The sequence below is a fragment of the Nipponia nippon genome, unplaced genomic scaffold (assembly GCF_047370975.1).
Source record: "Nipponia nippon isolate SJK-2023a ecotype South Korea unplaced genomic scaffold, ASM4737097v1 scaffold_5, whole genome shotgun sequence".
Lineage (NCBI taxonomy): Eukaryota > Metazoa > Chordata > Aves > Pelecaniformes > Threskiornithidae > Nipponia > Nipponia nippon.
The window spans coordinates 60,586,393-60,613,602 of NW_028262369.1; the positions used below are offsets into that span (position 1 = coordinate 60,586,393).

Sequence of the window (27,210 nt, forward strand, 5' to 3'; positions counted from 1 at the left end):
TTTGTTTTTGTTTCTGCTCAGCCCTGAAATGATGCCAGCTACTGTGTTTGCTTGCTCTTATAACGCTGCTTTAAAATTTCCGTGCTTCACTGAAGTGCTGTATGCTCCCTGGGGGTGAACTAATACTGTGATACTGCATAATTAAAGCAGTAATAGCTTTAGCCTTTTACCATCTTCTGGTGAGGGAAAGCTAAGAATGTATGTCTCTGGCTTTTAGCACTCTTTAAAGGTGATATGGTACATGCATTCCATGTGGGTAAACAATGATTTTGCAGAAAACTGGCATTTTTTGCATCTATTCTGTAAAATAAGTCTTTTCCTAGAAAGACATTAAAATAGAACATAACCACTGTTATTAAAGCCAGTCTTTTGCAATATTACTGTCTCATAATTCCTTTTGAAGCTAACTTGTAATGATCCAACAGAATGGATACAGAGTCCTGCATCTTTGACTTACCTACTGGTGTCTGATCCTGAGGGAGGAAGAGCATCTGTTAGCTCCCACTGATTTCAGGATCACCCTGCTAAAGTTACATAGCCAAATCTTCTGGCTTAAATCAATACCAATCTATTGACTTGAGCAGCTGAGGGTTTGGCCATTGTCAATTAAAGATGCATCTAACATTCCCCACCCCTTGCCCAATTCTGTTGGTCCTAACATACAGGAAAAGAACAACTTTGCTATAGGAATAATATCCATTGCAGCTGTGCTTGTTTGCTGTACAGAAACTTAGGCAATATCTAGAAGATCTTTATTTGGTGGCTCAGTTCTGAGATTTTTGAACAATTTAGCCAACAAATCAAGTCAGCCTCTTAGCCACATCATGTGCTGGGCATAACCTCTGAATATGGGGACATTGTTGCTCTTACAGAATACTTACCATCTAAAGGTCATTTTTAACCATTTGCCGTCTTTCCGTGAAAGTGTTTTATTACTCACTGTTCCGTATCGTCTGTTTTTAGCACATACATTGCAGCAGTTAGTGGTAAGTAGAACTTGAGGAATTCTGAGCCAGATCCTCAAGCCATTACAGGGATTTGAGACTTGGCCAAGTCCAGTGTAAATAGTTCAGGTAGTGGATGATCTACCCTGAAGCTTTGTGATGGTTCTCACCAGCTGAGGGTGTAGGCTGATTTAGCCCCTTTAAAGAGGTTGATATTTTTATGATCCCAATGATAAAAGTTAGACTTACCATTTGAACAAGACAAAAATTCTAGAGGGTCAATCAACTAATATTTCAGAAGAGTAGTTTTAATTAAATGTTAATAGATTTTGATCTCCTCTTTTCTACCTGAAAAAAAAAAAAAAGTGGTATGTTTGTTCTGTTTCTGTTTTCATCAGGAAATGATGGGTCTTCATGGCTCATCACTGCTCAAAGTAAATTTGTTGCAAGTTAAGTGCCTCTTGTAGGCCTTCTTGAAAATTGTATGTCTAAAGTGGAAGTGCATTTTCTCAAGGGATCGGGGTTTCAGCTTCTGTCTGCCCAGGGAGGCAGCTGGAGACTGCATTGAAGGGTACAATGTAAAAAGAAAAAAAAAAAAAAAAAAAAAAAAAGACAAACCACTAAAAAAACCTCCTTTTCCCCCAAACCTCAAGAGAAATTCTGCATATCACCGCAATTGCTTCTAAAGTTCTGTCAATGTTAAGAGTGATGAACACTGCTTTTTTCTCCCTTGTCTTTCTTTTGCCTCTGTATGTCTTTGCCTTTCCCGTTTGCTCTTTAACTCATTAGAGGTGCCCCAACTCACTGACCTAAGCTTTGTTGACATAACTGACTCAAGCATCGGCCTGAGGTGGACCCCGTTAAATGCCTCCACCATTATTGGTTACCGCATCACAGTAGTTGCGGCAGGAGAAAGTGTCCCTATTTTTGAAGATTTTGTGGACTCCTCAGTAGGATACTACACAGTCACAGGCTTGGAGCCGGGCATTGATTACGACATCAGTGTAATCACACTCATTAATGGCGGAGAGAGCGCCCCTACCACTCTGACACAGCAAACGGGTGAATTTTGAAAACTTCTGTGTTTTGTGACATGAACGGTGTTTCATGCTGTCACTGGCTGTCGGGATGATGGGGCTTTGTCCAAAGAGGAATTGAGCCGCTCCTTGCGGGGAAGCCAGACAGACCCAGCTTGCTCCTTTTTCTAAACGGCAGCTGGGGATGGGTATGCGCTGCTCAGTTTTCTAATTTGAGGCATTTTAATACTGTGAATGGCTGCAGACTTGCCAGGCTCATTCACCTTCTGCTATTCAGATTTCCAGGATCCAGCTGGAATCAAGAGCCTGAAACATGAGCTGTATATTCACCAGACTTTTAAACTGTGATTCCCCAAAATGAGTGCCAAAGGGCAGAGCAGTTCAGCAGACACCCTCCAGCCTTGACAACTCTTTGAGCTTCCAGCAGTCTGTTTCAGTGGTGGCCCCACTCTTTCCACAATGCCCCAAAGGATGCAGATGAAACACCACTCCCTAACTACATGCCATTGACAGCCATGCCACACCGTCAAGGGTCTCTATATAGTGCATGAGCAGGAGGCGAGCTGAAAACTGGTTCTTGCATGAAATCCTATTGTGTTTGAAAATCCTGAGGCTGTAAATCCTTCGACACGAGTAGAAGTAGAGTCATAGGAAATTAGTGATATACCCTCTCCTCTCCTGTGTGTGCATGTATGAATTCTAGATGAGATTACTTTTCCATCTGTAAGCTGCTGTATGGCAACTTTAAACCTCTCTTGGCTCCGCATCTGTAATATGAAATCCAGCTGCAAGAAGCACGTTATTGAAACTTGCTACCTTGTTTTCAAATTAGCCCCACAGGGTATATTTAAAGCATTGGGAATTGCCAAGAGATTAAAGGAGCCTGACAGTAGTACAGACATATTTTTCTCTTAACTATAGTAGAACCGAATGTAGTTTAGAAGTCTGTTTGCATGGGTCTGACACAGTAGTCTGTTATGCATGAGGTACTTTCTCTGGTGATTCCCTGAACATACTTCTTGATCAACTTTTTAATGAATTGGAGAACTAAGATATATTTGTTCTTTGCTGTGTAGCTGTGCCTCCTCCCACTGATCTCCGCTTCACTAATGTGGGGCCTGATACTATGAGAGTGACTTGGACTGCACCAACTTCCATCGTGCTGAGCAGTTTCTTGGTGCGCTACTCACCTGTGAAGAAGGAGGAAGATGTTGCAGAGCTGACAATTTCACCCTCAGACAACATGGTGATCTTAACAAGTAAGTGGGTTACCTACGTAAGTCAAACGAATATGAGGCCCCTTATATATGACATAAGTTGAGGCAAAAGAAAAAGTGCTTACTGTAAGTGTAACTGGCCAAATTCTCAGCTGATCTAAGCTGATGTCGAAGTAGCCACGTACAAACTCGCATTAAATGGGGTTTGGCCACTTGCTTTACCCAAGTTGAAGCCAAACCACAGGAAGTTTTTTTTCCTATCAATCCAAGGACAGTGATGAATCAGACTATGGGGCAATTGCTTTGATTTGCAGCTTGGTTAGGTATTAAGAGTAAATACATATTACTCACCTGGTTTGCCAAAAATGTCAAGCACTTGCAGTGCAGAGGTTCAGGGAGGGGATCAGAATGTGCAAAAGGTCATTACTCCTTTGGCTTTGTATGCTCAGGACCGGAAAATAAATACTGTAGCTTACAGGACGTGGCAACAAAACGTGGGCATTTTCAGCGTTAATTTTTGCTGGGGCGAGAGCTGTGTGATATTTAAAGGTTTTTTTCTCTGTCCTAGAATCAGGTTGGTTGAGTGAGAGACAATATCCACTTTCAGAATAAGAGACCAGATCTGGAGCTCATCTGAGTTAGAATAGCTGTGTTGGAAATCCTTGGCCCTATTCCAGTTTATAAGAGCTAAAGCTTTGACACAGTGCATAATGAAACTACTAGGTAACTAGAAGGGACCTTGTAGAAAACTAATTGCTTCTAGCCAGTCTCGACAAACTAATGAAGCAATGATACAGGATACCATGCTCCTTCAGGCTAAAACATTGCAAGCAACCATAATGCCACAAAAAGAAGTGATGTAAATTTTTGACTGTCCTTGAGGCTCAGATCTTCCATCAAGCAAAATCTAATTACCTCCCTTAAGAAACACAGTTCAGATTGTGTAGGTTGAGTGACTTCTAGCTATTAATAAAGAAATATGTCTAAATTCCTGTACTTAAACTCTACAGATCTGCTCCCTGGTACTGAATATCTGGTGAGAGTCTACAGTGTTTCTGAGCAACATGAGAGTGCACCTTTGTCTGGAATCCAGAAAACAGGTACAGCCTAAGACACGTGTGTGATTAATGCCATCCATTAAGCTTCCTTAATGGGACTTCATTGCTCTTTCTTGTGTATTGTCACCTCGTTGATGGGTCGTCAGCTAGATACCAAACAGCAATGCAGATGCACATCTTGGGAAATGCTAGGAAATCTCACATCTCATTATATCTGAGAGCCAGAACTTCTGTTGGTTTTAAATAGAGCATTGTAGACCCTGGTGTGCATATACTGACAGTGTCTGCCTGAGAACAAGCCTAGGCAGAGCCTATCAATCAATCATATCTATCACCGAGTCTTCCTTCTTTCGTAACTGTGTAACAGAGTTTGCCAGTCATGTATGTTGTTTTATATTGTGTTATCTGTGTGTGCCATACGCTCTTTATCTGCAGTTGCATTCCAGTGCTTGTTTATCTTGCTTTGATCCCGAACGCACGTGTTAAGTTCCACGGCTGAATAGGATTTGGCTTAGGATCTGGCAGCATTGTGGTACTGAGCTTAATGAACCATGACCAGTAGTTCAGTTGAGCTCAGTCTCTTGTCTCTTTGAAATACCCAGGTCTTGATTCCCCCACTGGCCTTGACTTCTCGGATATAACTGCTAACTCTTTCACTGTCCACTGGATTGCTCCTCGTGCCACCATTACGGGTTACAAAATCCGGCATCACCGAGAGCACGCTGCTAGCAGGCCCAAGGAGGATCGCGTGCCCCCCTCACGGAACTCCATCACCCTTACCAACCTGCTTCCAGGGACTGAGTATGTGGTCAGTATCATCGCCATCAACGGCAGGGAGGAGAGTGTGCCCTTGGTCGGCCAACAAACAACGGGTAAGCCTTGAGAGAACACTGGCTAAAAGTTACCGCAAGGATTTTGGGTGTCCTCTAGCAAAGTAGTTGCTGTTAAACCAGATCTTCCCTACCAGCTGGTGAAACTCTGCTCCTGAGGAGGTGCCTGTGATACTGAGGTAGGGCCTGATTTAGAAAAAGGTGGGAGCACCTATGCTACTTTCAGGTCAAGTCAGATGTCTTTAGGGCCAGCAGAACTTTTTTTCATTAAATCTAGTCCAATGCCGGATGGTTTTTAACCAGATACCTCACCTGTAGAGGTGTGTGCATTGGGCTAAAACTAAGGCAGATGAGTAGCAGAGGAGCATGGTATGACAGGTGGAATACGTAGCTGATGTACATTAACTGTGTTTAAAGTGTCTCTCAATTCTCTGTTTTTCTAGTGTCTGATGTTCCAAGGGACCTGGAAGTCACCCCCACCAGCCCGACCAGCCTTGTGATTTCCTGGGATGCTCCTGCAGTGACAGTCAGATACTACCGGATCACTTACGGTGAAACAGGTGAGGGCAGGCTGCCATGGCCAGTCACAGACCAGAAGCTCTATTCTGAGGCCATTAGAAAGCCACAGCAAATAGCAAAGGCAAGTTGGACTGTAGCAGACAGAAAACTGTTGTATCTCTGAGGTTCTTGCAGCATATTTAGAGAAGATGATAGTAACAATTTATTTTTTTTTTAAAAGGAGAGCAAATAATTTTTTGTCTACCAAGAGGAAAGAGCATCTGGAGCACTCTAGTCATTTTAGAGGTGGTTCTGTGTACATATTTCATTCTTTTCCTTGGGTTGGTCTGAAAAAGACTTTGACCCAAGAACCACTGAAATCAACAGGGTCCTGTCTTCAGCTTGATGCATATATGATTGTCCTGGTTTTTGTCATGATTTAAAATGTATAATTTAGAGATCCGTTACATTTCTTTTTCCACCCTGCCCTCCTTAGGCGGAAGCAGCCCTGTGCAGGAGTTTACAGTGCCTGGCACCATGTCTACTGCTACCATCACTGGCCTCAAACCTGGTGTAGACTACACCATCACCGTGTATGCTGTAACTGGCCGTGGAGATAGCCCTGCCAGTAGCAAGCCAGTCACTGTCACCTACAAAACAGGTGAGACCTGTTTAAACAAAACAAAAAAACCCACAGAAAAACCCTATAGCTTTGTGTTGTCTTATCCTCATAAATTTGTATCACTGATCCCTGGTTTCTTTTAGAAGTCATGGGCTATGTTGTAAGCCCATCATTTTCAGTGGAGCTGTGTGTCATGGTGGCCCAGCATGATAATGACATGACACAGAAGGGGATCGTGGACTTGAACTTTTGGAGGAGGGAGACCCTGTGGAGTCCAGATGGGGATAGAAGCAATATTTGGCTATTTATTGCAGAGTGGAAATCCTGTTGGGTGCTCATATCATGGGGTCACTGTTAGCTTAACTCTGGTGCTTCTGGTGCACTGTCATATTATGTGATCCTGATGAGACCTGACTTTCTAACTCCAGGACTGTTGTCTCACTCCTGATCTGGATATAGCCTAATCCTACTCCTACTGTAGCTGCAGATAAAGGCATTCAGTAGCCTTTAAAACAACAAAAATCCTCAACTAACATTAATACAAGGTCAGTCACCTGCACATCAAGGTTAAGGCTTTTTTGCTCTGGGCTAGCATGAAGGACAAATAAATAGCAACATGTGTTCTCTGTTCTAAGAAGCACAGCCTAGAAAAGAAAGAGCAGAATAAAATTCATCTAGGAGGTAACAATGGAGGGAGGGTTTCCTGTACCAACATACTCAGAAAAAACTATTTTTGTTTCCCAGAAATAGACACACCATCCCAGATGCAAGTTACCGACGTCCAGGACAACAGTATCAGCATCAGATGGCTCCCTTCAACATCCCCAGTCACAGGGTATCGGGTGACGGCTGTCCCCAAGAAAGGACATGGGCCCACAAAAACTAAAAATGTCCCTGCAGGTAAGAGTACATGACATCCTTCACCAGAGCTGTAAAGAATGCAAGACGTGACCACTAGAATCAACACTATCAGGCACTAGGCATATGCTCGAAGCCAAACTTTCTCCTGCTTGTACCTTTTTTGCCATCCTGCTGACTTCAGTTGGGTCTCACCCAGGAGAAGCTAGAGCAAATTTTTGCCCTGAAAGCTTCGCATTTCTTTGACACCACTGTGCCGCAAAGGTTTGTTCTTGGCAACCTCAGTGTTTCTGAAAGGCACCTGGATTTCAAAGAAATGCCACTGGATTTTCTAGCATCCAGCAAAACTTCTTCTGAAATCCTTCTGAAGGTCACATAACCCTTGGTCATAGCATGGACTCAGTCACATATGCTACAGGCTTGACCTTGTTACCATAGAGTCTGCCGAGTCAGCTCTCAGGAACACAGTGGGTTTTGTGGGATCTGCAGAGATTAGCACTCAGGGATGCTTGTGATGTAGTTGGGTTAGTGGTCAATCCTATCCCAGAAGATGGTGAAAGCTGGTCTGCTCTTGCCTCACTTTTTTTGCTGTGCTAACCTGCCCTTTTAGCTGTGGGGCCTTTTAGCAGGCACACATAGCAGATGCCTTGTCCTGCACTGCCAGAGAGGCATAGTGCGAGCAAAAGGTAAATGTGATGATGTGATGTGTCAATCCTATCTCGTTTTAATGACATATGGCTAATATAGGTCTTTCATTCAAGGCTGCTTAGAGGCCAATGCTCGGCAGCTTTGTGCAGCTGCAGATGGACTAATGTTGTTCTTTCCTGCCAGATCAAACACAAGTCACTATTGAAGGTCTGCAGCCCACAGTTGAGTACATGGTCAGTGTCTACGCTCAGAATCAGAATGGAGAGAGCCTCCCCTTGGTTGAGACAGCTGTCACCAGTATGTATTTCACTTTACGGTAACAAAACAAATGTTATCTATTGATGTCTGAATCTACCGTGCAGTATCACATCCCCAGGGAAAGCAAGTGGCAGGTGCCTAGTCTCCAGGAGAATGCAAGGTGGTCTGCCCTGTGATAAGTACCGTGCACCTAAATTGCAGATGCTGGCAAAAATGCAGTCCCTCTCCCTCAGACACTGGCAAAATGCAATCCCCCACCCCATCAAAATGCTGCGCTTCTGATTTTCTTTCACTAAAGCTGCAAAATCTTTTTGGGTTTTGTTTGCCTTCAGCCAATCAGTGGAAAAAATGTGCAAAGATCTCCTTTCTGGAGCTAGGTGGCAAAGGTGATTACTGTTAAGGGACTGGACTTGGCTTGGGAGCACTTGCCCTGTGCAAGGGAGTAAAGGAAACCACATGAGTTATCAAGAACTTGGGATGAAGCACTGCAAAAGAAAGGACAACTCAGCCCTCAAATTGCTCTATCTGCCTGTACAAAACAGCAGTACTGCTCTGGACACAAAGAGGAGGGAAGAGGGAACATGTAACTCAGAGGGCTATCTGTTATGTAAAGTGCCTTTTTCGGGGACACCTCTGGGGTACGCATTTGCATGCATGTTATTGCCTTGCTCGGGCTTGTATTCAAAACCACAGCTTAGCCCCAAATACTTACAGAATTGTCCTAAAGACAACAGGAGCTCCTCTGAAGCTTTGCAAAGGTGGGAAAAGAGTGCATCTCGGTTTCAAGTCAACAAATTCCTGGACAAAAATCACCTTTGCCGACTAGAAAATGTAGAAAATTCAGGACTAATATAACATGGCAAATAAAAGAAGTTGAAATCTTTTAGAAAAGCATAATTTGGATCCAATATAAAGGTGATATGCCGGATCCTCCCATTTTGTGTAACAAACAGACATAGCTCTGTGGTAGCCACATTAGACTTCTGTGGAGCAAAGTTCACTTACCTTGCTGTCTAGCACTGAGCTCCCACTTTGCTAGGAAAATCCAATGAATTGGTGTCATTAGGAAGCGTGCGTATCACCCAGTTGCACCTGTGGACATTCCCTGTGCACTCAATACAAAGCTGAAAAGTTTGTTTCTAACCGTTTTTAAAATACAATATACTGAGTAATTTGCTTTCTTGATAAATGTGTTAATTGGATATTAATTTATGAAAGAAAATAGCGGGACTGATTCTCCTTGGACTGGCGCTTTGCACAGCAGCTTACAATAGCAAAAACCAAACGCAGCATGAATCCAAACTTACCGAGTCAGGTGGGCTGTCTGGCTGCCTTTAGCACTAGGAACCAGTTACTGGCTCTGGTGGTAGAAGTGGGTCTTAAAATTGTCGTTTCTTTTTTCCTCTTCGCCACTTCAAGGTAGCTTAATGCTGCTAGAGTTGTGTAAAAGGGGTTTCAGTGCCAAGGGGACTCAAATATAGCTAAGAGTTGGTGTCCTGGCTGCTTTGAAGGTGGTAATGCCAGTCCTTTTTGGTTTCAACAAAGCCAAGATTGCCTTTGTGCTGTCTGGCACCTGCAAATTCGCAGCCTTACTCTGCACAGCTGTAAGCATGAGTGCAAGGTGCAGCACAGAGGAGAATCGAGTACCCCGTCTCCCGCACAAAACCGAAAACTGCTTTGCATGTAGTAGAAATGCTTTTTGTTTTCCTCACCCACAACTTGCTTTTTATCACATAACCTCTTACCGTTAATTTGCCTAACAGACATTGACCGCCCTAAAGGACTAACATTCACTGAGGTGGATGTTGATTCCATCAAAATTGCTTGGGAAAGCCCGCAGGGGCAAGTCACCAGGTACAGGGTGACCTACTCAAGCCCTGAGGATGGAATCCATGAGCTATTGCCGGCCCCAGGTGGCGAAGAAGACACTGCTGAGCTGCATGGCCTCAGGCCAGGTTCTGAGTACACTATCAATATCGTTGCCATATACGATGACATGGAGAGCCTGCCCCTCACTGGGACCCAGTCCACAGGTACACCTTTAACTACACCACCCAGCAGGCCATGGCAGCAGTGGCTTCTGCCCTGTTGGGTAAAGTGTGCTTCCATGCGCAACTGGTGCTCCGTGCTGGGGAAGCCCCAGGGGCAGCCAAGGGGATGTGACTGCTCTGGAGAGATGGCTTAGTTGGTGCTGGAGAGCTGGCTGCCAGCGGAGTCAGCCTACATACACATTAGGGAAGGCAGGGAATGCAGGAAAGAGCAGCAGCATTGAAGAGCAGATTCTAGGGAAAGGAGGGATGTTACCTTACAGCCTTCTCTCAGTCCTCAAGTGGATCAGTAATGTCCGGTCCCTAGTCACGGAGCCTAATTCATGGTGAACCACCCTCTCACAACGCTCTGGTCTTGTCTTTAGGATATGGGGCACCTCCAAGCAGAGGCAGTTACCAACAACAGAGAGATTAGGGCAGCTTTCATCCCCCAGGGTCTTCACTGTTGGATGGAGCAAAAGATGAGCATGAAGGGCTAGGACGTTGCTTAACCCTCAGGTCTCACAGAGCCTCTAGATCTTTCACTGGCACTGCCCTAAGGGCTACAGCCCATGTGCACACCCACACCCTGCGCTCACATCACCTCCACAAGAAGAGGACGTGCTCCATTCAGGAGAGTCCCTTATGTGCCAGTCTGATCCAACTTCATGTAGAATACATTTAAAATTCCTTTGTGAAAAAGGAAAAGGAAGCTATTGCTTGAGATAAAATTACTCCAGCAATATGGAATCCATTGCAAAGCTTCCAGCATTACCAGACGTGTCTTTATTACAAAGGTAACACCTTTGCAATAAAGGTCTCCCATTCATTTGTGGATGAAAAGTTGGCACTATAATTCCAGGGGTGTAATGAAGACACTGGTTCCTAGTGTAGATTGCTGTACTAAACTGAAGCAAAGGGCTGTAATGATTGAAACAGCTGGCTGACTACCTGCGAGAAATGCAAACATAGTAATTTTTAAAACCCACTTTCTGGGGTTTACACTTTGTAGGCTGTTCAAAAGCGTATTTCAAGTCATTCAAGATTTTCCATTGATTTTCATGGGCTTTAGATTGAGCTCTGAGCAAAGCAACAAGGGAGAATTATCTTGTATTTCCACTCTATAAAATTAGAAAACTTCACAGCAACATGCTAATAGTGGGGACTATGGTAAGGTATATTGTTCCCCTGTATACAGCCCAAGGATTACCAACAGTAAGGCAAGAAAATGTTTCAATGGATGCTCTTTTTTTTATGCAAACATTTGTTTTTAAAGGTATCAGATGTGTTAGCTCATGAACAGACTCCTGCGTGATGAGCCTTATGGCCACCACAGCTCTGCTTTTCCATTGCCTTGCTCTCTGTGTAGTAATTTACACTTGTGTAAGTGGCTGTAAAATGCTTCCCCTCTGCATTTGCAGTATTTTTATATCCTCTTTGCAATTCCTGGGCCTGCTTCCTACTTACTTTTGTAAATCATCCATCATATTTTAGAAATGAACAGAGATAGGCAAGTGAAGCAGGACTAAACTATTAGCTGTGTGATGAAAAGCAGAGACAGGCAGAAGAATTAAACCAGACTGGTCTACTACAGGTTTAAGCACCTCCCAAAGCTTTCACCTTTTATCACAGCCAAGTGTTGTTACTCACCTAACTTCAGTGTTAAAGCATCGAAATCTCCTTATTTCTGTTGAAAAGCGTTACTGTAGATTTGAGAATCTCCTGAATACCTTGTCCTCTTCCAGAGTGCTTTATGCCTGTATTTGCAGAAGGCACACCACTTTCCTGCCCATGTATTTCAGGCCTAAACCTGTTTTATGTTCAGGAGAGAATATTGTTTTATCCAAGATTGTCTTCTTTAAACTAACCATGTGCCAATCCGGATTTTTGCAGCAATTCCACCTCCAACAAACCTGAAGTTTACTCAGGTAACTCCCACCAGTCTTACCATCAACTGGAATGCACCAAACGTTCGCCTCACTGGCTACAGAGTCAGAGTGAACCCCAAAGAAAAGACTGGTCCTATGAAAGAAATCAACCTTTCTCCGGACAGTACCTCTGCTGTCGTGTCTGGATTAATGGTAACTCTTTTTTTTTGGGTAATTCAGACTGTGTTGTGGGAAGGAGATATTAGAAGAACTTGAAGCAACTTCAAATTCCTGAGTCAGGAACCTCAGCTGGAGTAGATCATTACAGCTCCTAAGGGCCTGACTCTGTTTGAAGTCTGACTAGCCATCAGCTGTAACTACTCGTTATCGTACTTTTTAAAAGGCAAGGAACTGCCCTGCTGAATCTGCATTCTTTCCCCTTCCTCATTTAGCATGGAGAGACTGGATGCCTTAATCAAATACGAATTGTCAGCAGTAGCCCAGTAAAATGCTTTTACTCATCTTTCACAAAAGAGGTCAGATAAAATGACCTAATGCAAAGGTTTTCAAGCTGTGATGTGGGAGCTCTGGCAGTCTATTGCCTATTTTTAAGACATCTACAAAATGTAAGTAAAAAATGCAAGTCTTCTGTGAGTAGGCTTAAATTTGCTATATAGCCATCTTCTCCACTGGAAACATTTCAGGAGTGCCTGAACTGGAAGAGGCTGAAAATCACTGCTTTTATGGTTCCTGCTATCTTAAAAAGCTACTGATCTGTTTTTAAGGAGTTTTATGAATCATTTTCAAAAATGAGCCTTTAAAAAACATTCTAGTCTAAGTGGACTCCTGGTCTGATGCAGTCAAGGATGAAAGACCATGCTGTAACTTCCACCATTCTCTTTTCTTCACAGCAAGAGCACCTTATCATAGCAAATGGCATCCATTAACCCCAGGAAAAAACAGGATGTAAATTAGGTTTTTCTGAAGAATCAGCTTTGAAGCACAGATTCCAAAATGAGGGATGACAAATAAGCTTTTTCCAGGATTTCCTCTGCTCCTGGGTGTGCATATGTGCAATAGTAGTATTATCAACAGCACTTTTATCAGGGTCTATGTCTACTCTTTTATTACAGCTGGAAATAATTAGAATTACTGTGTCAATCCTTCACTGATTTATTTTAAGGTTTCATACTTCAGTAACTGGTGACCAAGGAACATGGCTCCACCAAACACTGAATGAGGGCAGGAGTATTTCCCACTGTGCCAGGTCCTTCTCGTAACATGCTATAACTTTGTCCATTCTAGGTAGCAACCAAGTATGAAGTGAGCGTGTATGCCCTGAAGGACTCGCTGACCAGCCGACCAGCTCAGGGGGTGGTCACCACCCTTGAAAGTAAGTAGTGATCCTCCACAAATGACCAGTTAGTACTGTGCTGGGTGCAGAGGCCGAGATCCTAGTCTGTGTCAAAAGCAGGGCTCTATGCAAAGCTCCAGCAAAGGCCTTCGCAAACACTTAGCTGGTAAAATTCACAGTCCCCACAGTACTGACAGGAGACCTTTTCCTTCTGGTGCAGATGTTAGTCCCCCTCGCAGGGCCCGTGTGACAGATGCCACTGAGACAACCATCACCATTACCTGGAGAACCAAGACTGAGACCATCACTGGCTTCCAAGTTGATGCTGTCCCAGCAAGTGGCCAGAACCCCATTCAAAGGACCATCAGCCCTGATGTTAGGACTTACACTATCACTGGTAAGTGAGGGGCTTCTGCAGGTACAGGAGCTTCCAGGGTCATATTGGAAGGTACGCTGGGTTCTTGTTTAGTAGTTGAATTTCCTTGATGAGGAATAATATAGGAACAAAAGGAAAGAAAAAATATCTGAGTCATAAAGACTAGTCTTCAAGAAGAAGTTGTTGAAAGACATTCTGATGTCCCTTTTAGATGGCTTCCTCAGATTAGCTAACATTTGTGTTTCAACTTCATTTTAGGCTTGCAACCTGGCAATGACTACAAGATCTACCTTTACACTCTGAATGAGAATGCACGCAGTTCCCCAGTAGTGATTGATGCCTCCACTGGTAATGATCTTGTCTGACTTTTGTGATCATGCTAACACACAGTAATCACATATGGTCAGGCAGAAGTTGTCTATATCTGATCACGTATAATATTTACTGTGATTTACAGCAATAGGTATTACTCCTGAGTTTGAGAAGGGTGTCAGAAGATACAGTTCAGATGAATATGCTTGCCTTTACAGCATTTGACTTGTTTCCTTTTGTTTTCACCTAGCTATTGATGCTCCTTCTAACCTGCGCTTCCTTACAACCACAAGCAACTCCCTCCTGGCTACCTGGCAGCCTCCACGAGCCAAGATCACAGGCTACATCATCAGATATGAGAAACCTGGCTCACCAGCCAAGGAGGTTCTGCCTCGCCCTCGGCCCGGCACCACCGAGGCTACTATTACTGGTACCTGTCTCTGTTTTGTTTGGGAGCATTTTGCCTGAAACACTTATATTTGAAGAGAGCGGGGAGGCCCTAATTATAAAATGTGTTGATGTTCAGCTAAGAGAAAGACCAAGTTTTGTTCCTTTATTGTGGTTTCTAATGACAGACAGCGGTTTTACAAGCACACCTGTCCTACAAACACAATACACTTCTCTAATCAGATCAACCATCGGATTTGAACAATCCACAGATGTTTGTTTCCACTGCCACCACAACTGTCATCTGTTCAAGGAAAAAAGCCCATGACTCTGGCACCCCGTCATCAGTCACACGTTCTGAAGATTCATTATGTTTTGTGTCTGCAGCATCCATGATCCCAGCTGACATGATCAGATTTCAAACCTGCTCTGAGCAGCAGGAGGCTGGACTCTCTGTACCGTCCTGAAAAGCTCAGATCCAAAATGCACATACCCATACTATAGCCGTACCCACCTCTCATTCTGCCTTACATCCCACACACAATCATAAAAGAAAAGCAACTCTTAAGATTGCTTATGTCCTTCCTCCTGCCCTAGGTTTGGAACCAGGAACTGAATACATCATCTACATCATTGCTGTGAAGAACAATCAAAAGAGCGAACCACTGGTTGGCAGAAAAAGGACAGGTAAAACAAAGCTCTGGATTGTTGTGTGCCAACAGGAGCTGATGTCTTCCACTTGGGGAATACAATCTCAGGACTGAAATAATAATGTTATTTAAAATACCCTGTTCAGCCACACCTGTTTATGAGTCAAATAGGCTTTGTAAGGAGGTTTTCCTTTCTGGGATGCAGGAGGTAAGATTCTGAAGTTATATGAATCACGTTTAGCTGCATTTGAACACTAAGAACAGAACAACATGCTTGGTGCTTGATTATTGCCTGTGTACCTAATTCATAATTAAATCAGGGTTGACACTCGCATCTCCATCTAGCACATGATGGCATCAAAGGCAGAATCCATTCATTTCTTGCCCATTTAATTTCTCTTACTTTACACCCTCAGCAGTGTGAGATTGAGGTACCTGTAGCAAGCAAAATACCGGCTGTATAGCCGAATGTGATAAAGGAGCTGGTTTCGTACTGCACACCAGTGATTTTTTTCTTAAACTGATAATCTACGAATATCTCTCGTAATAATTTCTTCTCAATTTGAGCAGTGGTGACTTCTTCGGGTTGCAGTGTTCAAAACTGTTGCTCAGCTGTATGAAAATTTCATACCAACACACTTCTTATGCCTATGTATGAAAGATATATTTATATACTATATAAATATATAGAGAGATAGAAATTACCTTCACAATCACAATGAGGTCATAAAAAGTGTGTTGCATCTTGAGATGATTGCTAATCTTTGATGCTTGGAGCAGTGCACAGCATCCACTCTAGCTGCTGAATTTGCCATTGTTAATTTGCCACACTTTGCTTTATGGCTTCTAACCTTTCTTTGGCTAGATGAGCTTCCCACGTTGATTACCAGACCGCACCCCAACCAACCCGACATTCTCGACGTACCTTCCATTGATGAGGGGACCCCTTACCTCACAAACAATAGGTATGACAATGGAAACGGTATCCAACTTCCAGGCACCTCTGGGCACCCACAGACAATAGGACACCAGGGTCAACAAGTCTTCTTTGAGGAGCACGGCTACAGACGGCCTGTACCCACTACAGCAACTCCCCTTAGGCCGGGGTCAAGACGGCCACCACCAAACGTAGATGAAGCGATTGAAATCCCTGGGTACCAAGTGCCTATCATAGTTGAACCTTCATACCCGCACTCCCGTGGGCCCAGGCGCAATGACACCACAGGTCAAGAAGCTCTTTCTCAGACAACCATCTCTTGGAGGCCATTGCTGGAGAGCTCTGAATACATCATCTCATGTCAGCCAGTCAGCCAGGATGAAGATACTCTGCAGGTAACTGAACTGTCTTAGCTACAGGAATGGTGTTAGCCTCACCTGCGGCAGCAGATGTCTCGTGGGAGTCCGTCCCTTTACTGTATTAAGGGGGTGGCAGTCAGAGTTGGCTTCAAGAGTCTTACTAACGTGTAGCTGTGAGCAAGATAAATGCCTCCCTTCTGTAGCCTTCTCCATGAAGGAGAGGATAAAACTGCTAAACCAGAAAGCCCTTGAAATGCTGTCAGTATCAACATTTCACCAGGGAAGGGGGCAGTCAGGGAGACAACTGGGAGTTTCAAAGACTGAGGTGCTGCTTCTCCAAGCCAAAGACTCCCTTAGCCCTTCTCCTTTGTCTCCCTTGGTTTCTGTTTCCCTGAAGTGGCAGCAATAACATATCCCTCATGAATCATAGTCCAGAGTAGTCAAGTTTAACTTGGTATTGTTTGAAGTTCTCAGAATGTCTAAGGGGAACAGGCTGGCTCCCTTAAGGTATAGAGCACAGAAGTCAACCTAAACACCCTGTCTTTCCTATGAGTGGGGTGACACCTAAAGGGTAATCGCTCTTCCCTTTCTGGTGACGTGGCATTGCCTCCTGTTGCAGTTCAGGGTTCCCGGAACTTCCTCCAGTGCTACGCTCACTGGCCTTACAAGAGGGGCCACCTACAATATCATAGTGGAAGCCCTGAAAGATCACCGCAGACAAAAGGTGCTGGAGGAGGTGGTCACAGTTGGCAATACTGGTAAGTCAAAGCTTTATGGAGTCTAGGTGAACCTGTGCTGTTCCTGCCTCATTTCCCGTACTCAAGGCAACCTACCTGGTGCCCGGGCTTGAGAACAGTTCAGAAAGGAAACTTCTCCAGACATGGAGAGTTCATAGCAGGGCACTGGGACAAGTGATCTGTGAAGTCTACTGGTTTTGGATAACTGACACACTGACAGTGTGACTAGAGCTATTCTGATCTGATGTCTAATCATGAAGAATGTGGTTTGAGGCTCCATACACTCTTCTAGGGTCAGTGCCCAGGACAGAGCAAGAGATGCAGTATTTGCCACTCTCAAAAGAAGTCGGGTGTCACGCTGGTGTGACAGATTCCTGCCCAGCAGCGAAGATCTGCTGTCACAATAACAGATCATGCTTATGGGAAGGTGCCAGTGGCCAGCTTAACTGCTCTGTCAGTCATTTGCCACTGCTTCTGTGTTGCTGATCTAGCAGCACCGCTAGACCATCCCGAAGGTCCTAGACCATCCCAAAGGTCTGGCAGCCGGGCAGGCTGCCTGCAGAGATGCTAATTAAGCGCAAACAGGCAGCACTTAGAAGCCATGTGACCAACCACAAGTACTTGTGGTCAGAGACGGCACCTGCCACAGCTGGAAAGCCCAGAGCCCACACACACCCTGTGGGACCTGGGCTTTGCTTTTACCAGCACAGGGGTCTGGTCAACAACTCATTTTCTCTCCTTCCATCTCCTCCTGTGTGTATTTGGAGGTCAAAAAGAAGAGGAGGACAGGATGGGAGAAGAGGAAATGAAGAGTTAAGGATTTATGTTGTCCACCCATTGAGCTTCTCCGTGCAGCCCCCTACTGCCCCCACCTCCCTGGGAAATAAAGCTGTTTCTCCCCTTCCAGCATCCCATTTGCCTTATGTGTGTCACAGACTGAACTGAGAGCATTAACTCTTGACCCTGATCATCACACACTGAACTGGTGTTTGTAAAACACCGACTTTTCAATCAAGGCATGCACCCAAGGTTGACATCTGTATACAACAGCACGGCTATAAGGTCTGGTCTCCTCCTTCAATCCCCCTGCCATGAGCTAGTCTGAAGTGCCCCAAAAAAAGTACACATGCAGCTACCAACCTCCTGCTGTTCTCCAGCATCTCACAGCATGTTTCTCTTAAAAACAGGCTAAGTCAGGTTGTTGCTCTCCAGCAGCAAATGCAGAAACTCACACTTGCTTGAAACTTGGCAAATCAAAATGAAAATAGCCTTCATGTCAGGTTTTTTTTAACATTCCACTGCTCTGACACATGCAAATGGAAAATAAATCACAGGGAGCCTGGACTGCTGACAGAGCCATCAAGTATATGCCCATGGGGTAGCTCCATTACTGCCAGGATATTGTGGGAAGAAAAAAAAAAAAAAGCATGTATTCAGTGAAAATCATTCTGTCTTTCAGTAGTTCCTATTGCTGTGTGTGATGCCTGTTTCTTTTTTTTTTTTTTCGTTCCAGTGTCTGAAGGACTAAACCAGCCAGCTGACGATACCTGCTTTGATACTTACACTGGCTCCTTCTATTCCATTGGCGAGGAATGGGAGCGATTATCTGAAACTGGCTTTAAACTCTGGTGCCAGTGTTTAGGCTTTGGCAGTGGTCATTTCAGATGCGATTCTTCTAGTGAGTAGCTTGCTTTTGACCATCCCTGTCTCTAAGCTCCCTGAGCACTAATGGCATGTGTGATAGAACCAAACTGATCCGAACACGATGCAAATGAATGCAGGCTCTCAAGTTTTTAAACCAAATCAGTGTTTTGCATCATGAGAACTGATGGAAAACTTTGGTTACTTCTGAGCTGTGCAGCTTATCTAGTATTGCCATTCACTGCATCAGCAACAATTGATATTGTATTGATACGTAATGACTTTTTCACCAAAGTTAACTGTTTTATTTTCCGTACCCTTGCCAGGCACGTCTAGGTAATGTGTAAAAGTGAGACAGGCAAGATGCCTAAATGATATTATGTGAGTAGCTATTTAAGAAGACAGCTTTGAGTATTAAATTATGGTTGAATCTTCATCTCCTAATTATATACATCGTTGCAGTGGGCCAGACAGAACTTACGTGGATTTCAGTGGTATTACAGCAAATACTGAGTCTGTTTTGCATTACAGCCAGCCTTTGCAAAGCATCTTGCAGAATGAGTTTTCTCATTTTCTCAGCTGTTCTTTGAAGCTCTGTCAAGCAGGCAACACCTCTGCCGGGGCACTAAGTTTTATTCTTTGCAGGGCTGTGGTTTACATGGAAGAGTATCAAACTTCGTGTAAGGGAATGGAACAAAAGTCTGTGATTGAGTGGTTTAACACAACACATATCCAACTAATTTAAATTACGCTTTTAAATTGCGAAGCAAGCTAAGCAAGCTAAGCAAAGAGGGTATTTCTGCAATTTGCATAGATTCAGAGGAGTGACTGCAGGGAAGACACTTATTTTAAAGGATTAATATTTGTATTTCATCATTTCATATGCATGGCTTACCTGTTGTGTTTTGTAGTCTCTGTGATACAGTTTTACTGGGTATTAGCTCAAAAAGAGCATTTAAAATATTTTTCTCCCCCTGTCTGCCCCATGTCTATTAAATTCCCTTTCATTTCACCTCTCCTCCTATTAGCCAGCCCTCCTCCACCTCCCCAATCTTTGTCACGTCCTACTTGCTCTTTTCCTAAGAGCCTCTAGCCACTTCCAGAGCTGTTAACGGTCCTCGCCAGTTAAAAGCTGCGGGAGCTGAACCCATTTCCAGCAGGAACCCATTTCCTCCTTGGGACTTACATGAGCTGAAAAGATTCTTTCTCCTGCCCCTCTGTTGGTTCCTGAGACATCAAGCTGTTCTCCTCCCACTACGTCACTGCAGTGTGGGGGATAACTCCTGCTTCTCTCGTTCCTCTGCCTTCTCCAGAGTGGTGCCACGATAATGGTGTAAACTACAAGATCGGGGAGAAGTGGGACCGGCAGGGGGAGAATGGCCAGATGATGAGCTGCACCTGCCTTGGAAATGGAAAAGGAGAATTCAAGTGTGAACCTCGTAAGTCTCCTTCTGATGTTAATTTAATTGAGCTCTCATTCAGGAAGTTTCAGCATCTCAGGGCTGTTCCCATTAAGGTCCTGCCATAGGGGCAGGTAGAGTATCAGTATGTCTGATTCAGTGACACATTGAATCTGTTCTCACAAGAGCTAAAGGCATAAAACTCACATTCCCAAGCTTGAAAAGAAGAAAACCCTCTTTTGTTAGCTAAGATCGCAGCACACTCAACATCTGTCTGCCCTTGGCCCCGCAGCCACACGAGAGGGACACGTCACTGCACTAAGTGGTGTAGATTACCCTGATCAGTAACACAGGACTTTTCTGCAGGGTCTGTCCCCTGAAGATCCTCTAGACTTCACACTAGGAATTAAACTGCATTGCTCTTGTCAGGCAAATACCCTCACGTTCCAGTTTAAAGTGTCTGGAGAGCTATAAAAATGACTGATGTTCCCCTGCCAGTCAGTGAGCCTCCAGTCAAACAGGGAGAGCGCGGTGGCCAGAGGCTCCTGTTCTGATCACCAAGCTGCTCTGAGAATGCTTAAAGCCAAGCACAGGCCATGCAACTGAGCTCTGCCTGTCCCTCCGCAGATGAGACTACGTGCTACGATGATGGGAAAATGTACCAAGTCGGAGAGCAGTGGCAGAAGGAGTACTTTGGGGCCATCTGCTCCTGCACTTGTTATGGAGGACAGCAGGTAAGCAGGAGGGACTTGGCATGCTGAACACAGGGAATGAGGAAAGGAGGCTGTGCTGGAGTGCAGTCTTAAGACTGCTGGGTTTCAGGTCAGATGGTGTCTAATGCCTGGCCAAAACAGGCCCATATAAGAAGAAAAATAATTAGTAGGAGAGCATAAGTACTTGCAGGGACTTGGAGGCAGGGCCTGCGTGGTATAAAATGCAAGCAACCTCCCTGGTGTTGGTGGAGCTGTACCCACACGCGTGAATTCTGGCAGCTCCTTGGCCATCCACATCAGTGTGGTCTGACCGGCGCACGCACGTTCTGTTTCTCTAGGGCTGGCGTTGTGACAACTGCCGCAGACCCAGCGTGGAGGTGGCCCCTGAAGGCTCTGCTGGCCATACCTACACACAGTTTACACAGAGATACCACCAGGCCACAAACACCGTGAGTACACTTTCCTTCTCTGCCCTCCCTTACTGTGAGTCTGGTGTATGGCACAGATGCGTGGGGTCTGTACAGGGTTCGAGGGATAAGAGCAGCGTCTAGCTTTCTGCTCAGTCAGAAGTGCGTGGTAGCCACTGATCCAGCAAACCATAGCTCTGCACAGCACAGGCTCACACTTCCACACACAGCGTTCAGTGCCACGCTCACATCAGCGGGGCTTCTCGTTTACTAGCGCTGGGATGCGCCTGCATGCTCTGGCGGTAGTGCATGTACCTCGCCTTCGCTTGCTGCTGTAAACTAGCTGTGTGCTTTGTGCTGAGAAAGCTGAATGGCTACACAGGCTGGCAACAATTCTCAGCCCAAACCACAGCACAGAACTGTCCGTCCTTACAGGACAGAGCGCTAACTGATTTCCTTCCCTCCTAACAGAACGTCAACTGCCCAATTGAGTGTTTCATGCCCCTAGATGTACAGGCAGACACACAACATCCACGGGGAAAGTAACATCCAGCAAGACTTCTTGCGGCAATGGCAACAGACAAACCAAAGTATAAATCCCCATCTGCCACGATTACCATCCAAACTGGAGTGATGCTAGCAAAACCGCATCTTTTGAGAATGGCCCTCTGCTCTGGAGCCATTTTCCCAGCTTAAGCTCAACTCACAGCTTCTCCAAGCGCCACTCTTGGGGTGTTTCAGACTTTTCTCATGATTGATAGCGATTGTCTTGTTCTTGCTCGGTGTGTTGAATACCAGTCAGTATTTTCAAAATTAAAGAAAAAAGGGGGGAGATGCTAAATCACAAATTGGTGGGGGATCAAAATATTAAGGGGGAGGGAGGGTGTAGAAATTCAAGGTTCCCATACTATGCAAAGAACATTTGAGTACAACGTTACTGAAGTTTAGCGATAGGAAAGTCCACCGAACACTTCTGCTTTCACATAAGCGTGCAGCCAGCAATAAGATAGGAACAGCAAATCCAGTCACTGTGATATTTAAAATATGCACAGTCCTAATTCTTTCTCAATGATCCTAGTATTTTTCTAGCTGTATCTTTATATCTCATACTGTTATTTATCAGTTTTGTTCCCCTGACCTTCAAGTGTTTTTATATGGGAATAAAATGTATTGAAGACACTTAGTATGCAGTTGACAAAGAGGAATTTGGTGTAATTATGATCAGTGATTATTTTTATACTGTAAGTGCCAAAGCTTTACTACTGTGGAAAAGAAAAAACAACTCTTTTAATAAAAAGATTTACAAACCAGACATGTAGGTTAAGTGATTCTCTTTGCTACCATGGAATCTAGGATGAAGATTGTTATTCTGAGCTGGAGTAACATTGCCTTGAAACAAGATGGAACAAACATCTCAATGACGCCTGAAGTAAACCTCAAGAGAACCTTTGTAGAGCAGTTTGTTAATTAAGACTTCCAGCTGCACCCCCTGCCCCAGTAGAGCACAGAGACACTCTGAGTATGTATGCCATGCTGCAGGAGGCAGAGGCTTGCTTTGTGGGAAACGGGGAGAAAAAGGGAAATATTCCCTGCTTTGGACATGAACTGAGGTAGAGATGGTCCTCAGTCCAGCCAGACACTTAAATACCTAGAATCAAATATGCTCTCAGTGTTTTGAGTTGCCAAAATTAGTGAGGCCATCCACACCCTTGAAGCTGGATGTGTTCAAAGCTTAACTGTACTTTGACCCAGGGACTCCCCCACAGGTCCAGATGGATGCTGGGTCGCTGAGACCCTGCTCCATGCCTTGCCCCTGGGGAAGACCACAGTTCACCCCTCTCTGCAATGGGGCATAACTCACCTGTGGCCATCTGAAGGGTTTATAGAGGGGCTATCACACCCTTCTTTTGGCTATTCCATCTCCATTTGCAATGTGGCAAATTCAAATTACAAAATCCAGAAGTGAGGTTGTTTAGGTACTAGTGAGCATGCATCCTCGGGCACTGCTGCAACAACGTCATAGAAATCCTTCCGTTACCTCTGCAGAAAGCCTCAAAAAACAGAGCGGGACAGACAGCACCTGGGTCTCTGCCCGTGTGTTACAGGCCAAGGCCCCTTTCAAGTCTACTGTGCTTCTGCCTTGTGGGGTGCAGAGGGAGGTAAATTAAATTCTCCTCAAAACCTTTTTTAAAACAAAGCCAGTCTTGACTACAATGAAGAAAGTTAGCAATAAGTCCCGTTAGCTTGCGCTGCTAACGCTGCAAAAACCTGTACAGCATTTGCAAATACAGAACGTGAAAGGTTCTGTCACGATTCCTCAGGCTGCATTCCCCTCTTGGCTACAAAAGCACTGTATTACTGAAGTCAATGGATTTCTCTGGATTGAATAAAGCATACCATGAAAACAGAATTTGGCTTCTTGACATGAGAAACACACATGGCAGTTGCTTTCCGATTGCTGTCTATAGAGCAACCAAAACATTTGCAAATAGTAAAATGATTGCAGCAGAAATCGCTTCTATCCCACCAATGTTCAAAAGCCAAGTGAGTAAAATACATGAGAACTAAAAATGGCAGACAGACACACAGAAAAATACTTTCCTTTTAAACTAGATTTCTATTGATTTGTCCTTCCCAAGTGAGGGTTATATATTTTGGACCGGAGACCAATTGCAAAGATCCCTCCTCAGTCACTTTGGCACTAAGCAATTCACTTCACAGACACAGGAATTGCCCAGCTGACCGGGCAATTCCAGTTCACCTCATCTCCTCGCTCTAATGTCCAACACCTCCCCCTCCCCGCAGTAAGCGTTACGGGATAAAATGATTTAAACAATGCATTCGCCTAAGCTCTCTGTCGAGGTTTGTCCCTGCCTTAAAACGTAAGTGTTCACATCATTGCTGACAATTTCTGTTTAATATTTCCTAGAGTAATGCTGGGTATTTTTCATTCAGCTAAAGCTTTTCTTTTGGGTTACATTTGAAAACCACGAGCAGAGCGCAGCACAGAGGCAGTAGAAACTTGTGAGATCTAAAGTATCAATCACAAGTCTTTCCTTCTAGAAACAATCAATCAGCAACAAAAGGAACCAAGGTTTTCGAAGGTTCCCATGCTTTACCCAGGCCGTAGCACATAAAGTGACAACAGGACAGCTGCCGAACCTTAAAACACGGGTTCGAGATATATCCATGGTCCCCTTGAGCGCTAAGATCAGCTAATGTTGTCCAACCCAAGTTACCTTCGCAGCAGGGGCAGCTGCCCCTGTTTAGCAGGGAGCTTTCAGATGCCCCGGGCTCCCGAACAGGGTGCTCACAGCTACGCCGAGCCCAGTGGCATTTAAGCCCTTGGCTGTTCTTTTCCAGAAGCGGAGCCGCATCTCCCCACGGTTTGTCTTCTCAGCTAACACAGAGCTTCAGTTAGAGCACAGGAACAACCAGAGTCAGGACTCTATTCCAGCAAGGAACAGAGAGGCTGAAGGAAAAAAAAAAAAAAAAAAAAAAAAAATCCGCTGCTACTGAGAGCGAAGGCCGAGAATGATTCCTCCCTGCCCTCTGTTTACTTCCACGCTTTTGGGAGCTGTTCTCGTTCTGCCAGCACAGGACCTGCCAGGGGCAAGGCACCAGATGGTGATGGTGCAAAACAGCCTGTCAGCAGCCCGCTCTTCAAAAAGCATCAACCGAGGGGAGCAGACCTATCCCCCCATGAGAAGAGACACGCCCTTTCCTATGGGAAACAGATACTAAGCAAAGCCACACGGTTCGCTTTTAATCATTGTAAATATCAAAGGGAGCAGTAATTCATTCAACTAGCAGGAGATCAGCATACCTCATAAGGAACCGTTACGGGCCAACACAGCCCTTTCTTACAAAGATCCATTCATCTGGCCTGCTGCGCCGGGGGAAGGCTCGCAGCTCTTCAGCCCAGTTGTCAGCAGGGACTTGCCACCAGCAAGGACTGGATCCCCCCTTTAGGGCATCTCTCGGCAGCTCAAAAACAGCAGCTCCCGACCTGACCTCACAGAGCAGCGGTTGGAGCGGTTGCTTCCAGACCTGCATACTTCTTCCAGAAGGGCATCCGTGGCTCTGTGCCCGAGACAGGAGCCAGTCAAGTGCCAGGCTTCACGCGCTGCCAATTTCCCTCAAGGGGAAGGCTTCAGGCTAGTTGAAATTGTCACTGCAGCCCGGGTGACAATCCATGCCTCTACGGATGCCGTGAGAAAACTGCATAAACAATTGCAAGTTACAAAGCACAAGGTATCACCTTACTTACACACTTCCTAGCATCTCATGCAGAAATCCCACCTGGAAGATCAGTACCTATTAACTTCCGTCAGTAGATGAAACAGTGCCCCAAGGATGGCAAACAAAGGGTAAATGATAAGCGGGAATAGATGAGAACAGGAGGTGCCAGGTGCTTACTACCAGTCTCTATTTCAGCCAGCACTTTCGAAGATGCCGGTAAAGAACAGGCTAACAGATTCCTGAGAGAACCTCACTGCATGGTATGTACCAGCTATGGTCAAAACAGCACGACAGAAAAGACATGTAAGGAACAGAAGAACAGTGGAAGAAAGAGAGTCCAAAACCCAACTTTTGAAGTATAAGATAATAAAAACAGGGAAGACTCCAAACAGTAACACTCCATAGGAAGCAGTGGCACAGAAAGCAGTCAGATGGACCAGGGCTGGGGCCAGCAGAGCCAACAGGCAAGCCATTAAGCAATGCACCATTTTTATTTTGGACTACTGTCTTAATCCGGGCCCAAAAGGTAGAATTCTCTCTACCCTGTCAATGCTTAATCCAGCCACTTGGAAATAATCCACTGTAGAGACCAGAAAAGAAAAAATAATCCACTGCAGAGATCAGAAAAGAGAGGAGACTGCTCCCTTTCAGGCCAGAGCAAGGGTAGCGCTGGGCACACAGAACTCCTGGGCAGTGCCCAGGGCTGAAGACGCAAGGAGGGGACGGGCAGCACATGTAGGCAGAGCGGAGGGAATGAATGCATGACGGTAAAACCAGGGTGCGGATTCTCATCTCTTAAACAACTCGCATCCCCCAGGAAGTATCTTCGCCTTGCTCAGTTCAAACCAGCCTGCATCAAGCGGGCAGCCAGGTAAAATAAGATACATGCCCAGTCACGGCAAGTCAGCAGCAGAGCCAGGAACACAACCTGAATTTCCCCTCTTCCAGGTCCATTTCCTACCTATGCGCCCCTGCTGTCGCTGGAGCAAGAGGAACACATGCAGGCTTTCTGCTCTGTACCAGCTGAGATCAGAGCCGTGACAGAAGTGTTTATTGCAAAACTGTGGACTGTTCCTTGCCAAAACTGAACAGATTTTATAAAACGGAACAACAACAAAAAAAAGTCCTTTGAAATGGTCATAGTGATTGCCAGCAAAAACGTGTCTGGGCTGTTGCTTTATTCATCTCACTGTGCTCCAGATTTTCACTTTGTTTTTCTAATCAGAGTTCAAATCTGCTTAATGCAAATTGTGCACAATGGAGAAGGGAAGTGGCTTCAGGCAAGATGCTTCCCAGATGCCTGCCTATGAACTCTGAATTGAACTCCCCGGTGTGAGAACAAGCACATCAAACTCGCAGGAATGAGTCTTTTACCTTGGAGAAAGCAACCTGACACTGCTGTCTAGGGCAGGATTCAGAGCAGGGAACCAGAGATTGCCTTGCACAAAGGACCCGCTCCCCTCTCCTCACAAGGGAAGGGGATAATGAATTAGAAGTGCTCGGAGAAAACTACCTGCTGACTCAAACAAACAAACAAACACACAAACAAAAACACAAAAAAAAAAAACCCAAAAAAACAAAACCCACCAAAAAAACCACCAAACCAAAAAAACCACACACCAAAAAACCCAACAAAACCCAAAGCAGCTCAGTTCAGTTTACAACACAGATTTTTACCAGTTCATTGAGAAGCTGGGCATAAGCCAGGCTTTCATACCATTCCATAGGCCTTCTAATGAATTAGTAAATTCTGGACCATAAAATTTACCTCAAAAATAAACCTTTTTCCTGAGGACACCATATTTGAATGACCCAAGACTACAGACTCCA

The 27,210-nt window shown here is 44.9% G+C and overlaps 1 protein-coding gene across 5 annotated transcripts in view; it reads left to right on the forward strand.

Annotated features, from left to right (window-relative positions):
* FN1 (fibronectin 1) overlaps nucleotides 1–22,450 on the forward strand; it is a 54,688-nt gene extending 32,238 nt beyond the window's left edge. Inside the window, exons 25-46 of one of the 5 annotated variants that reach the window (XM_087731104.1) lie at nucleotides 1,734–2,006; nucleotides 3,058–3,240; nucleotides 4,209–4,298; nucleotides 4,859–5,128; nucleotides 5,530–5,646; nucleotides 6,081–6,245; nucleotides 6,951–7,106; nucleotides 7,896–8,009; nucleotides 9,734–10,003; nucleotides 11,891–12,078; nucleotides 13,171–13,258; nucleotides 13,440–13,616; nucleotides 13,854–13,943; nucleotides 14,158–14,337; nucleotides 14,892–14,981; nucleotides 15,810–16,276; nucleotides 16,860–16,998; nucleotides 18,491–18,655; nucleotides 19,932–20,057; nucleotides 20,646–20,752; nucleotides 21,070–21,180; nucleotides 21,610–22,450. In XM_087731104.1, the coding sequence (XP_087587230.1) occupies nucleotides 1,734–2,006; nucleotides 3,058–3,240; nucleotides 4,209–4,298; nucleotides 4,859–5,128; nucleotides 5,530–5,646; nucleotides 6,081–6,245; nucleotides 6,951–7,106; nucleotides 7,896–8,009; nucleotides 9,734–10,003; nucleotides 11,891–12,078; nucleotides 13,171–13,258; nucleotides 13,440–13,616; nucleotides 13,854–13,943; nucleotides 14,158–14,337; nucleotides 14,892–14,981; nucleotides 15,810–16,276; nucleotides 16,860–16,998; nucleotides 18,491–18,655; nucleotides 19,932–20,057; nucleotides 20,646–20,752; nucleotides 21,070–21,180; nucleotides 21,610–21,684 (3,641 nt within the window). In that variant the 3' untranslated portion in view covers nucleotides 21,685–22,450. The remainder of the gene's footprint in view (nucleotides 1–1,733; nucleotides 2,007–3,057; nucleotides 3,241–4,208; nucleotides 4,299–4,858; nucleotides 5,129–5,529; nucleotides 5,647–6,080; nucleotides 6,246–6,950; nucleotides 7,107–7,895; nucleotides 8,010–9,733; nucleotides 10,004–11,890; nucleotides 12,079–13,170; nucleotides 13,259–13,439; nucleotides 13,617–13,853; nucleotides 13,944–14,157; nucleotides 14,338–14,891; nucleotides 14,982–15,809; nucleotides 16,277–16,859; nucleotides 16,999–18,490; nucleotides 18,656–19,931; nucleotides 20,058–20,645; nucleotides 20,753–21,069; nucleotides 21,181–21,609) is intronic. The other 4 variants (XM_087731106.1, XM_087731107.1, XM_087731108.1 and 1 more) reach the window with 4 other exon arrangements.
* Nucleotides 22,451–27,210: the final 4,760 nt, after the last annotated feature.